Source organism: Anopheles funestus, chromosome 3RL, assembly GCF_943734845.2.
Source record: "Anopheles funestus chromosome 3RL, idAnoFuneDA-416_04, whole genome shotgun sequence".
Classification (NCBI taxonomy): Eukaryota; Metazoa; Arthropoda; class Insecta; order Diptera; family Culicidae; genus Anopheles; species Anopheles funestus.
Genome location: NC_064599.1, coordinates 69,540,530 through 69,555,006, shown reverse-complemented (window position 1 = coordinate 69,555,006; position 14,477 = coordinate 69,540,530). Strand labels below are relative to the sequence as shown.

The window sequence follows — 14,477 nt, the reverse complement described above, 5'->3', positions numbered from 1 at the left end:
TTATTAAACGACGTTATATTAATTTCTTTTGTCGAACAATTTCTTTTATCGTTACGGTACAGCTGTGTATCTATACACCTTGACCCGCTGAACAGTTTAGAATATTAGTCACGATACTAATTGTTTATTCTTACGTATTATTCAACCACTTGCAGTAAAAAAAAGAGCAATAAGAGCTGGTAAAACAAAGATTTGTGCTGTAAGCCTGTAAACAAAGATTACAGTGACCAGCGTGACTGATTGCTGCTATTAGCCACACAGTGCGTTGTCCTTTTTTCCCCTAGAACGCAAAGATTAAAGACCATTTAATTGCCCCATTTTGCATGCATTAGGCGGCCAATCCAAATCAGCGCTTTAAATGTGTGTGAAGTAAGGATTACACCATTTATCTTTACTACGTTTGCATAGTGTTTGTACATCAAATGGTAACCAAATTCTAGCAAATGTTTAGAAAAGTTTTTGAAAAAAATACTGTTGTTGTATTTTGTTGTAACAGGCATTACAAAATTTTAAAATTATAGCAGTGCAAAATTGCGCCATTGCGTGTTATGTTGAATTTTGAATGTGGATTCATATTGCATACATTTAGGCGTATTGCGAGTTTTTCACCAAATCTGAAACGCATTTCGCTTCGCAATATGCAATAACTATAACAAAATTAAATTATTAGACATTACTACACTGAATAGGGTTTAATTCGATAATAACAATTTATAATTTTAAAAAACAATTCCTTCGTACGTGTGTCATCATTTGCTCAAAATTTCTTTTATCAACTTTTTTCATTTGTATTTGTTTTTTTTTTAGTTCGAATTCGACGATTAAAATGATGTTTCTCTTCGTTTCGGTATAAGCTTTATTTTGCACGTCTTCACGCTTTCGGGTTTTTTTTGTTTTATATATCAAAATAAAATTTATAAAATAGCTAAATATAAATATATCATTCCATACACTACACGTGCCGTGCGAGGGTGTGTGTGTGTGTGTGGGTGCATGCTTGTGTGCTGCTACCTAACACATTCTCACACCCCTTTAGAACCAACGCAACGTCTATCCAACAATAGCAAATATTAGCCTTTCTATCATTCTTACACCTTTGTACTGCGAACCTGCACCATCGGTCATTGCTATCCAACTTCCAAAAAACCATTTGCCTTATTGCACTACAATCATCATCATCACCGGTATCAGTTGTGTGATGTTTTTTTTTTTTAAATTCTATTCCCTTTTTATAACATAACGGAGCGGGACTTAGCAAAGTGGAAACCAAAGTGGTCGCGAGTATGTGTGCGAATATGTTTTTTTTTTTTGCTTTTCTCTCTTAAATACTTCCCAATTGTTTTTGCCCATGCGATAGCCACACTCTAAGCGAAACGTTTGCAGCTGCTTTACGCTTTGAAAATCACCTTGTAACGCTTCTTATATTTATGCTTTAACCCTTCAATCAGCTATTAACGCTTTCTCTGTCCATTCTAAACGTTGGCTTTCATTGCTTAGGGAGCAAACCAATAACAATCCAAAGACGGCAATTATCGCTAATGGCCGTCCATCCTTACGAAGGTTGATGTGTTTAATTTTATGTTCACGGTACACGTGCGGATTCTTGTTTTTTGTATCAGTGTAAATATAAGTGCATTCGCACACGTGGATATATTTTTACCTTTCTGTGTGTTTTTGGTTCACGCTCGATAATTGTTCAATCATAGCTGTCAATCTAATTCATACTGGCATAACAACACATCGACAGGCAGGCAAGCGAAAAACGGTGCCTTATTTCCCTTAAGCTTCTTGCAACAAACCGCATGATATCGTAGCTTGATCGTTTCCGCCGAAATGCATTACAAACAACACTCTTTTAGCATCAAGCTGAACCTACGCAAAACATACTTCTCTCGTACGCTGATATCTTTACATTTGTGATACACAAATTTAACGCTTTCGTAGCGTCTTTGATTTTTGAGCCAGTTATGAATCGAATACCGTAAGGAACGACTGCTGACATGTTTGTTTTCTCTTCTCTATCTCTCTCTCTAGAAACAAAAATCAAACGAACTTGTTTTCCAAAAAAATTTACATCGAAAGCATTATTTTAGGGATTTGTTTCCGAATATTGTAGCATCTTAACTGCAAACTTACCATCTAAACTGCTCTATCTAGCATTCAAAATGGGTTTTTGATTGTTTCTACTAAATGTGTATATGCTTTTCATATATAACCTCGCGTTTGAATTAATCATTTTCGTTCCGTTTGAGCTTTTCGATGCAACCCGCTAACCGGAGGGCACCGTATTATTATCAGGTTATCAATCTAATGAAATCCAACATTTTCCTAACACGGGGTGTAGGATTCGGGCCAGCTTCGGGGGGAGAACACAAAAGGAAGCTGTCAGTTGCGCTGGTGTTATTATTGTACCCAAAAACAGACAGCTCTCAATCCTCCATCAACTCAACAACGGTGGATTCTATTTTATGATAATAAAACCTTTCCATCACTGTAGTGCATCGTTACGTTATCGACCAATGGGCTATTCATCCTATTCCTGCTTCACTGGTCTATTGTTAGCATTATTGCTGGCAACCATTGTTTTGGAGGATGCATTCGTGTTGTTGGTGTTGCTTCCTTTACCGCCAGCACCTTTAGTTTGTGCGACCTTGGATGTAGCGTCCCGCTTTTCGGTTGGTCGTCCGTAAGCTACATCCTTGCTGGAGGTCGTACAGGTCGTAATTGTGGCCGTAGTTGTGGTTATGTCTATCACAATTGATGGAGTACGCGCGGGTGCAGCCTTACTCGCTACACTGCCTCCCGCACTAGTAGTAGAAGTAGTAGTACTAGTAGTTGTAGTAGTGGTAGTAGTGGTACTTGCATTAGTAGCATTACTTGGGACGGTGGTTTTTGAGGTTAGTTTGCTTGGCTTGTCGTCTTTTTTTGGACACGAGCTGGCATTAGTCGGAGGCGTAGAAGTGGCAGGTGTTACCGTTGCTGTACGTCCACCACCACTTCCGGATACGCTCTTTTTCGGCGAACCTGTACTTCCTGCTGGGGTGGTTGACAAAGACCTTGTTGAGGCACTCTTCTTGGGAGATGCCTTTGGAGATGATTCTGGCGTTGAGCGGGGTGTTGATTTGGGTGTGGATCGCATACTAAGACGACGTCCCGGTCCTGGGGAATTATTTGCTGATCCTACACCACCCGTCGCTCCGCCAGACCCGCTAGCTCCACCACTTCCACTGGTAGAGCCAAGATAGATGGCGGATCCGGTACCTCCACTAACGCTCAAGTCTACCCGCGAACCGTGTATGGACGGTGGCGCTGAACCTGCAAACAAAAAAACAGTACCAGATATTGTAGAGCTGTGAGAAAGAGATACATGCCTCATGAAAGCTATATCCACCTGTATAGGAATACAACCCGGCCGGGCTGCTTCGAGGACGAAAGGTACTGACGATGCTACTACTACGTCGAAGCTCAGATATCTCCCCCAAGTCGATTTCGGCCGCATATTCACCCGCTGCTCGGGGGTTTTCTGGATTCCGGGTCGCTCCACCATTGCCCGGACGTTGGCTCAATGCTTTCGAGCAGCGGGGCGATGTTGGACAGGACTGTGCCCCTCCACCACCGGGAGTTCCTACGCTTCGTACCGACAGCTGGGAGGAGGTCGAGGGCGACGTTGAGAGCGATGTGTTGTATTGCTTTTTGGAAGAGAGACTCGGTTTTCGCGAAGGTCTCATACCACCACGGGAGTCTGTCCGGCAGATTCCTGTGGATGTAACGCGAGAACAATCATTGGAATGTTTTCTCTCTGACGATATTTCACGTTAACAAAAAAAACATTGCACATCTTAATGGAATTCCTTAACAGCATTCATGAGTGTTAGTTAGATAGTTTAAAACATGCTTTATGTGATTAATGCCTAAACTAAGATTTATAATCGAATGATGAGTAGTGATAATGATCCTTACGTCAGTAGTTCCGAAATTGTTATGAAAAAGCCAACTACCACGTTGTGCCTTTGTTTCTTAATCGAAACATTATGGACACGGTGATTGCAATGTCATGGTGAAGTGAAGATGGATGATGGATGTCACAGCCAAAGGAAAGATGTCATAAAAGCCAGCCGAATGATATGAAAGAAGCTTTTTTTGTACGAAAGCATTGCTGTATGATGCTGTGGGAAGAGAAGCAGTCTAGAAATAAGCATGATAAATACAATCGGTAAAATTTCGATAGAAATAGGTCACGAATTGAACATATGGTCGTTAGGAGGTTAACATTTTGTTAAGTTGCGAAAAGGGATGTAAGGGAAGATCTCTGTAATTGGAGGCAATTTATGATGACATTTATGACATGGAGTGTAGCTATAAACATAATATTTTTCATTTATTCACTCACCCGTTGGACAGTCTTTCCCGAACTTGCAGTGACCTTCACAAACGTCTTTACTTTCTAGCAGCTCTTCATAATAATCTAAAGCTATGTAACACTGCTCCTTATCGGTCGACTCAAGCGCTAAGCTAGGAAAACGTTCCTTCAACCGTCTTCGTTCCTGTGTGTGTGTGCGAAACGGGAGAAATAATGAACACACCCGAAACGATTTATCACGTTAATCAAAACAGGGGAAATAAAACTAGGTCCATATCCGATGGTTTCATCCCTTCCGAGGCATTCCTCACAACGATGAACGAGTCCCTAGGTGCCGGTCGTCTTACCTCTATCAGTTTGCTGGTTTCGAAATCCTGCAGCTGATTCTGAAAGCCCACATTCGGATTAGCTATCGAGCGACCAGCACGTACCACCTGGAAAGAAGAGTAAATTACTGTTGTGAACACCCAGGTCCCAGGTACCGTGTCTCTAGCTAGTGCCAGGCCCGTACCTTTAAAGCTTCCTTCCAACTCAACGGTGTGACGCACATGATGTAGGCAACGGCAACCGTTACAGAGCGGGACATGCCGGCTAGGCAGTGAATCAGTACGTTGCCCTGCTTCAGCCGTGCCGAATGGATGAAATCATTGCACACCGAAAAGTATTGCGACAGGTTTTGGTCCGGTTTATCTGCAGCAATCACACACAGGTAATGTTTATCCTAGAGGGAGTTGAATAAGATGATAAAAAACATGTCACATAAAAGTGCATTATGGCATAATTGAGTTTGTTTGCAAACAAGGTTAAGATTCTGCAATACGCCGTAATGTATGCAACTCTTTATGCTTTGTTTCATACTACGCTGAAAATGCGCCTATGTTGCATACATTCTGGCGTTTGCAATTTAATTTTAAACACAAAGTTCTCAAACAACCTCTTCGTTAAACAGTTTTAAGTAAGTTAGAGTGATGCTTTTCCAGTCGGCAATACTTTCACAGTAAAACCCAGCAACTCTTGCCATTTAAACCACTAACGATGTAGGTCGCATATACATTTTGTATCAGCTTATGTGTAAAGGTTAATTAACGAGGAGAAATTATGACATCCACCTTTCCCCAACTGTGACATTCGTGGACTAGATTAGGTTTGAATACAGTTGTACCACGGCATGTCCCAGCTCTGTTTTAAAACCGGTATGTTGTTTAGGCAACTACCTAACCACACAGATCATATGTCTGCCTATGAGCAACAAAAAATCCTTTTCAAAAACTTTTGTCCCACGGAGCACTCCTTTGGGAGGTATGCCGTGGTAGAACATTTGGTTCTCGGTCGTTTTTCTTGCTTTAGGTAGCACAATTTTAGCTCCTTGTTGCCAGTATGAATCGACCGGTTGTGGACCCTTATCTCGCAAACTCTACAGTCGAATAACCTCAGAGACACACACACACACACCAAACACGCTTTCATTGGGTCACAACAGACTTGTCGATGATTCATCGCACGAATGTTTCACTCAAAAAAAAGCAATTGCTTGTTTTATCAGGAAAAATGTCGTGACCCCTTCACGGCATGTCGAACGTGTGTTCCATACTGGGTAAGAAAATGCTATTCACACACGAAAAAGAATAATATCAGCAGTATGTGGCTTTTGAACGATAACCCACATCCTGCGGCCCATATAGCATCTGTGTCACGCAAAGTATTCGAGAGCAAGTATTGATTAAAAAAAACCCGTCATCCAGACCACTATACCACAGCTCTTCGAAATGCCATCCAAAACGTTCTTCAAACTACTTCTTCAAGTGCTTGGAATTGCCAGTTTTGCAATGGTTGGAAAAAAGATGATATAGCAAAATATTTGCAGAACTTTGCGAAGTTGAAAGGCTACTTCCATCGTTAATGTAATGCTGGATGAAGGATAGAGGCTTTTTATTATTAAATTTTGTGCTTTATAAAAATACGAACTTCCCGTATCGGTGTTGTGCAACCCCTTTTAACAGGATACGATACGAGAAGCTTTCAGGCGAACAAGATTGATGAGCGATTCTTACGACACAAAGTGGTCAGAATTCTGGGAATTCTTGAGCGATACAGGGAAATGGATAAAAAATGTTTCCCATACATTGAATGGTTTCCCCATTAGGCCCAAAGATCCACGTTGGAGAAAAACTTGGTCACGGCACGGGATTCTTTCACGCTGCACACATTATGTCCTCTTCGTACGCTTCCATTTGCAGCCATTTTACATGTGTAGAACAGTTCCCCTATCAGGGATTATGGGATTTGTTTCTTCCCAGGGTGTTCCCATGTACTTTGAAGCTTTACATCGCCATTTGTGGTGGCGTACAAAAGTTTGATCAATGTCCTACCGGGTACGGGGATCCTTAGCGGTTGTAGATAACAGAACAGTCTGTTCGATTCAAACAAACAAAAGCTCCAACCCCATCTTAAGTATCGATGTTTTTTATTGCTTCTTCTACCGAAAAATTTCTAGCCATAAAACTGAAACAAACACCGAATAAAACGTAGCTGATGGGTGCTGTAAATCATGCAACCATTTTGGCAATATAGATAACATGTCGTGGGTAGCGTCGTCTGACAGCGATGATGCATTATGTAAAACCTGTCCATTCACTTGGCTCTAGAATGGGCCCTTTTTTGAGTGGTACGAACATAACTAATGAGCTCTAGAAACGCTGCTACTCAAACAAATCGTTAAGAACCTTTCACAATACCTTGAGATTTTTGCGAACCTTTTCCTATAGGCATTTGAAAACTTACTCGGGCTGATTTCAATTTAAATACTATGTTTAGATATAGTTATTGGAGAAAGTAGTTCATTAGTTTACCCGAAGAGGTTGATCCAAATGGTAATGTCAAACAAATTGAGATATTAATCTGTGTCAGGCGGAATTAATAGGGGAAAAATAGATCCAAAATTGTCAATAGTCATGAAAAAGTAAATTTGTTTTGCGTATTGCATACTTTTAGGCTTCATTTAGACAGTCCAGTACAACAACTACAGGTGTTTCACCAGGAATCAGGTACACCTGTCACGGTGTTTACCTTTCCCGCCCGCTCAATAAAAAGTGTTTTCCAAAATAAATAAAGTTATCATCCGCTAAACGTATTCATTTCCCTCACCTAATGACAGAACGACGATAATATTTAATTCATAGTCGTCCATGTCTTTACTCCAAAACAATCCTGCACCGTTCTCAACGTGCATAAATTAATACCTCTTTAGCATAAGCGACAAAACCTGAACTGAAACTTATCAAACCGTCCCATAATCACGGTCTAAATAAAACATTCGCCCCAGCCGGAAACGACTTTCGGCATGAAATAAACTTTCAACGGAAATGAAGCAAGAATCACGATGGCGTACCATGTTTTATCTTACCCGTTTACGATCACGTCCATCAAAGGACGGCCTCTTGGCCGGTGATCAAATAGTTTATGCTGTTAGGTTCCTATTTGTTTTTTTTTCTTCTTTCCCATTGGCTACAAATGTAGACAACAACTTTCTCCATAAAAACATCCATCGTACGGTGGTTATGAATGTTGGTGTCGTACGGTTCATTCCTTCCTTGGTTTGTCTTTTAGCACTCTTCCGCTGTTACAGTACGGTTATTGATCTATTGAATAAGCTTTTACCACTCCCGGTGCAGCTTGTTTTCGTTAGCGAGACCCACATGGTTTCATAGTTTCTGCTGTTCGATGATGGCTTGCTTTGGCATGGTTTCTTCAATCAATCATACCGTTGATAAGCGTGCGATAATTGTGTCCATTATATTAATTAACGATGAACTACCGGGCTATAACAAGGTGGAATGTGTATATATAGTTCCACTAGTTAACAAAGCCAAGTCATGTGGGATCAAGTTTACAAAATTAATCACTGAACATTGTTTAATTCCATTTGTAATTTGCTGTTAATCAAGCGTTCTGTTTACTACTCATACCAATTAAAACGAATTAATCAAGCTTCAGATTTCAAGACATAAATAAGCTAACGAATATTAATTTACAGTTACTGTTTTTTAATATTGTTTTTAACATTAATTTTTAAGGCGTGGGGTTTTTAAATTCTTTTTTTTATATGTTCACCCAACGATTTCAAAAGGACTAAAAAAAAGATAACAAACAATTAAAACCGTTCAATTGCATACATGCGGGCGTTTCGTTGTAACGCTTTAACACGCACCAGCGTTACTTTGAGTTTAAAACGATCACAACGCAAGTATAACATAAATCAAACTTATTGAATTCATATGAAGAGCTTTAAATGATAGAAACAGGACTGTTGTGTAAATGGGAACTAGCATCACACTTACTGGATGAAATCGTCGTGGACTATCGTGAATGGAGACTATATGCGAGATCCCATATCGGTCCAGCTGCTGGTAATCTTTTGAGTCCCTATAGTTGCCAATATACAACCCGGGCATGACCTGTAACAAACCGCATCAAATTCGTGGTGGAAATTTAGCAAAAGCCTGCAATTACTGATGACCTAAAACATCACTTACCTTGTTCATGCCATTTCCCATCTTGCCGGTTTTTACTAATCGATTCTGTATCGGTTTTGATAATAAGCCGTAGCTGGTTGCTTCACCAGGTAGAAACACACCTGCCTTTTTGTCTTGCTTCAAAAACTTCTTACTACTACTGATATTATGAGCACTTCTGAGTTGTTAACAAACAAGCAACAACAAGCAACAACAATTTCAACAAATTGGCGCGTACATTGTTTGCCTCCCACACACTTTAATCAAACGTGGCCGGAAAACGTTTCTCCACCTCTCCCCGGGCGGGGGGGCTTTACACATCGATCGAAGGATTCATCTACGATTCAGGAATCCTGCTGTGATCCGATCGGTTCCACTTTCCGAGGTTGACAGCTGCGCCACCAAAAACCGGGCTCATCGTTCTCGTACACGGGGTCGTCGTTTGTACCCCGCCGGAAGCACTAACACCACGTGCCGCTCGTTCACGAACATTGTCCGGTGCGCACGAAAGCACATCGTTTGATTCGTGAGACAAACGGAAGGCAACCGATTGGCTGCTTTTGATTAACGTAACCATACTCACCGGCAGGCGGTACGGTGGTTTTAGCCGTTGCACGAAGGAAAAACCAATATCACAAAACTTTATTAAATTGACACCCCTTTGCCACTGGCCGTCTCCTGCCCGGCTGGATATTACTTCACTAGCGCACACACACAAATAAGACCAGCCAGCCGATTTGCAAAAACCGTGTTTGAAGTTACGTTTGTGACATATTTTGATTATTGCACTGTTTTCGTTCTTTCCGGCTGATGCGTGGTAAAGGACATAGCTTCGGGCGATGGTTTTATAGCTGTATTTGGTACCACCGACACAATCAAGACATCAAACCTACTTGCATTGAGGTCGATGGATATTGTTTTCAATTGATTTTGTTTCCTTCCTTTTTCTTTCCACTCGATGCCGCACTGGAACGACAACGTTTCGTTTCCGTCTTCCCTAATGTTAATTACTTACTTCAACAGTTTTATTTTCATTTTATTTTCATGGTCCGTACCGCTCCGGTAACGCCCGGAATCATGGTTCAATGGGTGTGTTACTTCCAGCTCAGTGTGTTTTGTCGATTCCGAGATTAAATCTCGTTTACTTCTTCTTCTCCTCTGCACGGTATTGATTGAATCCATGTCATTCCTACTGTTGGCTAGTATTGTAATTGCACACAGCTTAACATAACCATTTGTTATAAAAACTTTATACATTTTTTGTTTTTTTTTTCACAGCATAATTAATTTGGAAGTATTTTTAGTCACTTTTTATTCTCTAATGTTTTTTTATATATTCTTTTGGAATAAAGAAAGTATTTTTTTAAACACATGTTTTTTTATATTAAATCTAAACCACTTTATAAATTTTCACTGAACGGATTTTCCGTTTTCTTTGATTTGTTTTTTTTTTGTCAACACGTTTCTATCGTAGCTGCGTTTTTTGGCGTTTAGTACCGGTTTCAACCTCAAGGTTTAACACTTGCTAAACTTTGCCCTGTTGTCACCAACCGAATGGGTCATTAAAGCAACAAACGTGACGAGTTCTCGTACACGTTTTCCTTTCTACACATGTCTCCCAGCAAAACCGGGATCCATTACGCACTGATAAAGGACGCCTTGCCTGCGGTGGCATGCCGAACCACTTGCGTATTATGTAACGGCAAGCCGTATTCGTCCGAATTCGGCTACACGAACCAGCGTAGTGCGTGCGAATTTCCTTCTGTCCCGGTACGGAAAAGGATGTTCGAGCATTCGTGGCCAAAACCAACCAAACGGACGGAGAACGCGCGTACCGGAATGGTATATGCCTGTACCGCAACAGGAGCTACAACGAACTATCTTTCGGCCATACTATTGCTACTCTTCTTTCTCTCTCGTTGGTCTCTCACGCTCACGCGGGTGTGTGTTGTTTGGTTGAAATGTTTCACTTTGTTTTTTTTTTTGCGTGACAAGTGACGCTCCCTTATTTTTGACATCTCACAAAACACGCGCAAATCACGCAAACCGAGCGACCACGAGCGACTGGCGTAAACAATGTGTGACAGGGCTGCACACAACGGAGCAGCTGAGCTGCTTTCGCGAGCTGACCCCTAAAAATGTGAGACCCCCCCCAAAAACACACACACACAGAAAGATCAACAGACCTGCTAAAGGACGGTGCGTACATAGATAACACAGTATCACCGAACCATCTGTTGTTGTATTGTCGTTGCATCGTGGGCAAACTGTTTGCCCCAAGCGCTCACTACCAAGTACTAGTGGTGTGTGACACTTTAGTGAGCAGTTGCCCCCTTTGTTCACTTTCTTCTAAGTTCGCTTCGGAAGCACTTGGTACGATGTAGACAAGCCGACGACAAAACCTTTACCGTTGCCATGGTTGCCCAAAGTCACATTACACTGCTCGATTTGAGTTTTTTTTTTCTTCCTTTCTTTTTAAGGGTGACCAAGGCAGAGAGTTAAAGGAAACTGAGGAGAACACATAAATTCTCATAACAACTACGATAGATAAAAATTTTAGATTTGTTCTTTTCCACACGGAGCTGCTTCTACAGAATGTAACCAAGCACTAGAGATAGGGATGAATTCAACACTTTACACGGGTACAATTTTTAACCTTACCCAGCATACAATCGATACGGTTCTATTCAGCTATAACTCTTTTGAAAAGCGTCCATCCACCCGGACGCAAAAGTCACGGCATGCGAAAGGGAACAACACATTTTTATGCAGTTGCTTCTACCCCATTCGTACAGCACTATTTCCACGAAGATGATAGTGAGGGAAGTGAGAGAAAAAAGGCTTTGTGTACCAACCCCAAACTGGGGGGGTGGGACCGCACCAAAGTCCCCGGAAAAGCCGGAAAACTCTAACTTCGTTACCGAGCGCGATCGGAAAGCGAACGAGACTGAGCATGTTTTGCGTGCGGATGGCCAGTTTAGTTCGAAAGCTTTCCTCTCTGGCACGGTTTCATACTCTCGCAAAACTTACCGTAGTTTCGCTCCCATTTTCCAAACCACACGCTCCAGCAGCTGTACGACGTTCTCGCTGCCATTCTCATCTGCTGAGCAACTGCTTTTCCACCAAAAATTGTCGTCGCATCAGGCACACACAGGCGACTCATGCTGACGTGAGACAACGCTCAAAATTAGTCTGCTCACTCGAGTCGAGTCCTGTGGTGATTGTTCGTTTTTTTTGCACCGACGATGACTTCGTTTTGCATACACTTTGTGGTTTTTTACTTTCAGCGTTTCAGGCCAAAGAAGCAAGATCATCGCATCGCAAAACGCACCAGGTTAATTTGCATGCATCGAAGCGTTGCTGACATGATTCTTTTCCGTTGTCTTTACTTTCAACCCGAGTCTTTTGTTGTTTGCGAAGAAACCGCCCGCATAAAGAAGGGTTTCTTTTTTGTTTTAGATGTTCATTTGATGCTGCTACCAGTTTCAACCACTGGAAGTATTATGCTTTTTATGCTAAGAAAAAAGGTGACCATTTGGAGTACTCAGACACATGAATCAGAATGACTTTGTATCTCTATTTATAAAATTTCGTGAATATCACAAGAGATTGCCTCTCGGACTTAACAAGCAATCGTTCATATTAAACTTAGATTTTATACTAATATAAAGTTATGTTATAACTATACAAAGTTTTTTTTTTGAAGAAGCTAAAACATTTGTAAAATCAAGGATCAACAGAGCTTTCTGGAGTTCCAAAGGAGAGATTATTTAGAATTTTAAGAATCTTCAAAGAATCGACACATGACTTTACAACAAAAAATCTGAGACTCCAGACTCCAAAGATTCATGGAGCTCTAAAGCATCTTGATTCATTAAAGATTCATGAATCTTTGAAGGCTCGAAAATCTTTTAATAATCAAGATTTTGCACATTGTTTAAGCTTCATTCAACAAACATTTTTAATACATTTATATTCTAAGAGATTGATTGTAATGCCAATGATACAATTTGCCGCCTAAACTAATTACAGGCGTCCCCCGAGTTACGACTGTATTTGGGACCGAAAAAAGAGCCCGAAGTAAGGCGTAAATCGAAATCGTTGGAAGTCGAGAATACATCGTTTATAACCATTCGTAGAGAGTCGAAAGCTATGTTTAAATATTTTAGAGGAAAAAATAATCTAGAAATCATTTTGAATAGTATATTAATTGATCTTTTCAGTATTTCCTTAAAATATTTATCGAGAATGTATAAGTTTATTCCAACAAATTAATTTTTATATTCAGTGAAGACTATGGTATTTTAACGGTTGGCGGTGAAAATAAAATAAAACTGACAATTTGAGCAACATAACAACTGTCAACTGTCAAGATCAAAATCGTCGTATCTGCGAATCGTGGTATCTCGGGGGGGTCGTAACTCGGGGGACGCCTGTATACTGTTGTACTATAAAATACAATTATAGAAAAAATAACATGATTTTTCCATCTTAACGAATATCTACGAACTATAAAATAGTTATTAACAATGTGCTGCATTATATCGTGTATCATTAATGGTTTCAAAAAGTCACGAATCTTCTTTGAATGGATATGGATGATTCTTCTGAAAAGATTATTCAAGCACAACACTGGTATATTATATTGTATTTAAACTTTTCAACAACAAAAAACTCTTAAAACAGATAAACCTTTCACCGGCCCCTACAAAAAAACAAACTTTCACCTGGAAAAATAATGGCCGATCGTTTCAGCCGCGTTCGTGCTTCCAACTGTCTCATAAAATTCGCTCTGCTGTGCTATAAATCCTGCCAAGGTGCTTCTGTCTGTTTTTTTTTTTCGATAACGATCAGCTCCCTCCAACTGCACACTGCTGACAGAGCATCATCGGTAGCACTGATGATGATAACGTTCGCTGTTGCGATGGGTACACGATGTACATTCATTCGTACGATAATCTCATTTCATCATCAACGCGCTATCAACGGGCAACTTTCAACATATCTGCAAAAGCACTTACCAAAAACTGCACCAACCGTGTGCCGGTCGGTCTTGTCTCGCGTGTCACTTGCCAATTATCTCCATACCGTCTACCCTATACCACCACTGCAACTCGGATAAACAACGTACGACAACGCTACCCACCCTATCGGGATGGATTTATGGCACGGATGCGTCGATACATTATTTAGTTGATTTAATTGCAGTGAAATTATTGCCCCCGCACATGGTCTTGGTATGGTGCCGAGTCGCGTTTCACACCCGCCCCCGTAAAAGGGTGGATCGATCACGTATGAAAGATAGATTGTCATCGGTGACACTACTACCGTACGCCTAGATTGCTGCAATTTGTTCGATTAAATTCCGCACCACTTTCGAAGTGATGGAGACGCCCAGTGTTTCATGACAGCCAGGCACAAGCGGACGCCTGGTGGTTGGTATGAAAAAAATATTAAACACACCTTTTCCCATAATCAAAAGAACTTACACGACAGCGGTTGACTTGACTGGGATGTTATTAATGTGTAATAGACCGGAGAGATTTTATGGGTCACGATGGAATCTAAAGAAGGGATAAAGTGCTTGTCCCTTGTCCAATCGAATG

The 14,477-nt window shown here is 40.9% G+C and overlaps 1 protein-coding gene and 1 long non-coding RNA gene across 6 annotated transcripts in view; one reads left to right on the top strand and one right to left on the bottom strand.

The window, feature by feature from the left end:
* LOC125770558 (uncharacterized) overlaps positions 1-14,477 on the top strand; it is a 35,323-nt gene that overhangs the window by 18,015 nt on the left and 2,831 nt on the right. The gene's annotated exons all lie outside the window — the stretch shown is intronic.
* LOC125770551 (uncharacterized protein DDB_G0271670) lies at positions 1,141-12,621 on the bottom strand. 3 transcript variants are annotated; one of them, XM_049440258.1, is made up of 8 exons: positions 11,533-12,621; positions 8,893-10,209; positions 8,698-8,814; positions 4,872-5,081; positions 4,708-4,794; positions 4,391-4,544; positions 3,392-3,757; positions 1,141-3,315 (listed from the first exon to the last, which is right to left on the bottom strand). In XM_049440258.1, exons 2-8 carry the CDS (start codon positions 8,911-8,913, stop codon positions 2,534-2,536), a joined length of 1,737 nt encoding a protein of 578 aa, XP_049296215.1. In that variant the 5' UTR covers positions 8,914-10,209; positions 11,533-12,621; the 3' UTR covers positions 1,141-2,533. The 3 variants fall into 3 exon arrangements, with proteins under 3 accessions (XP_049296215.1, XP_049296216.1, XP_049296217.1); XM_049440259.1 differs by having other exon boundaries at positions 8,893-10,189; XM_049440260.1 differs by having other exon boundaries at positions 8,893-10,092.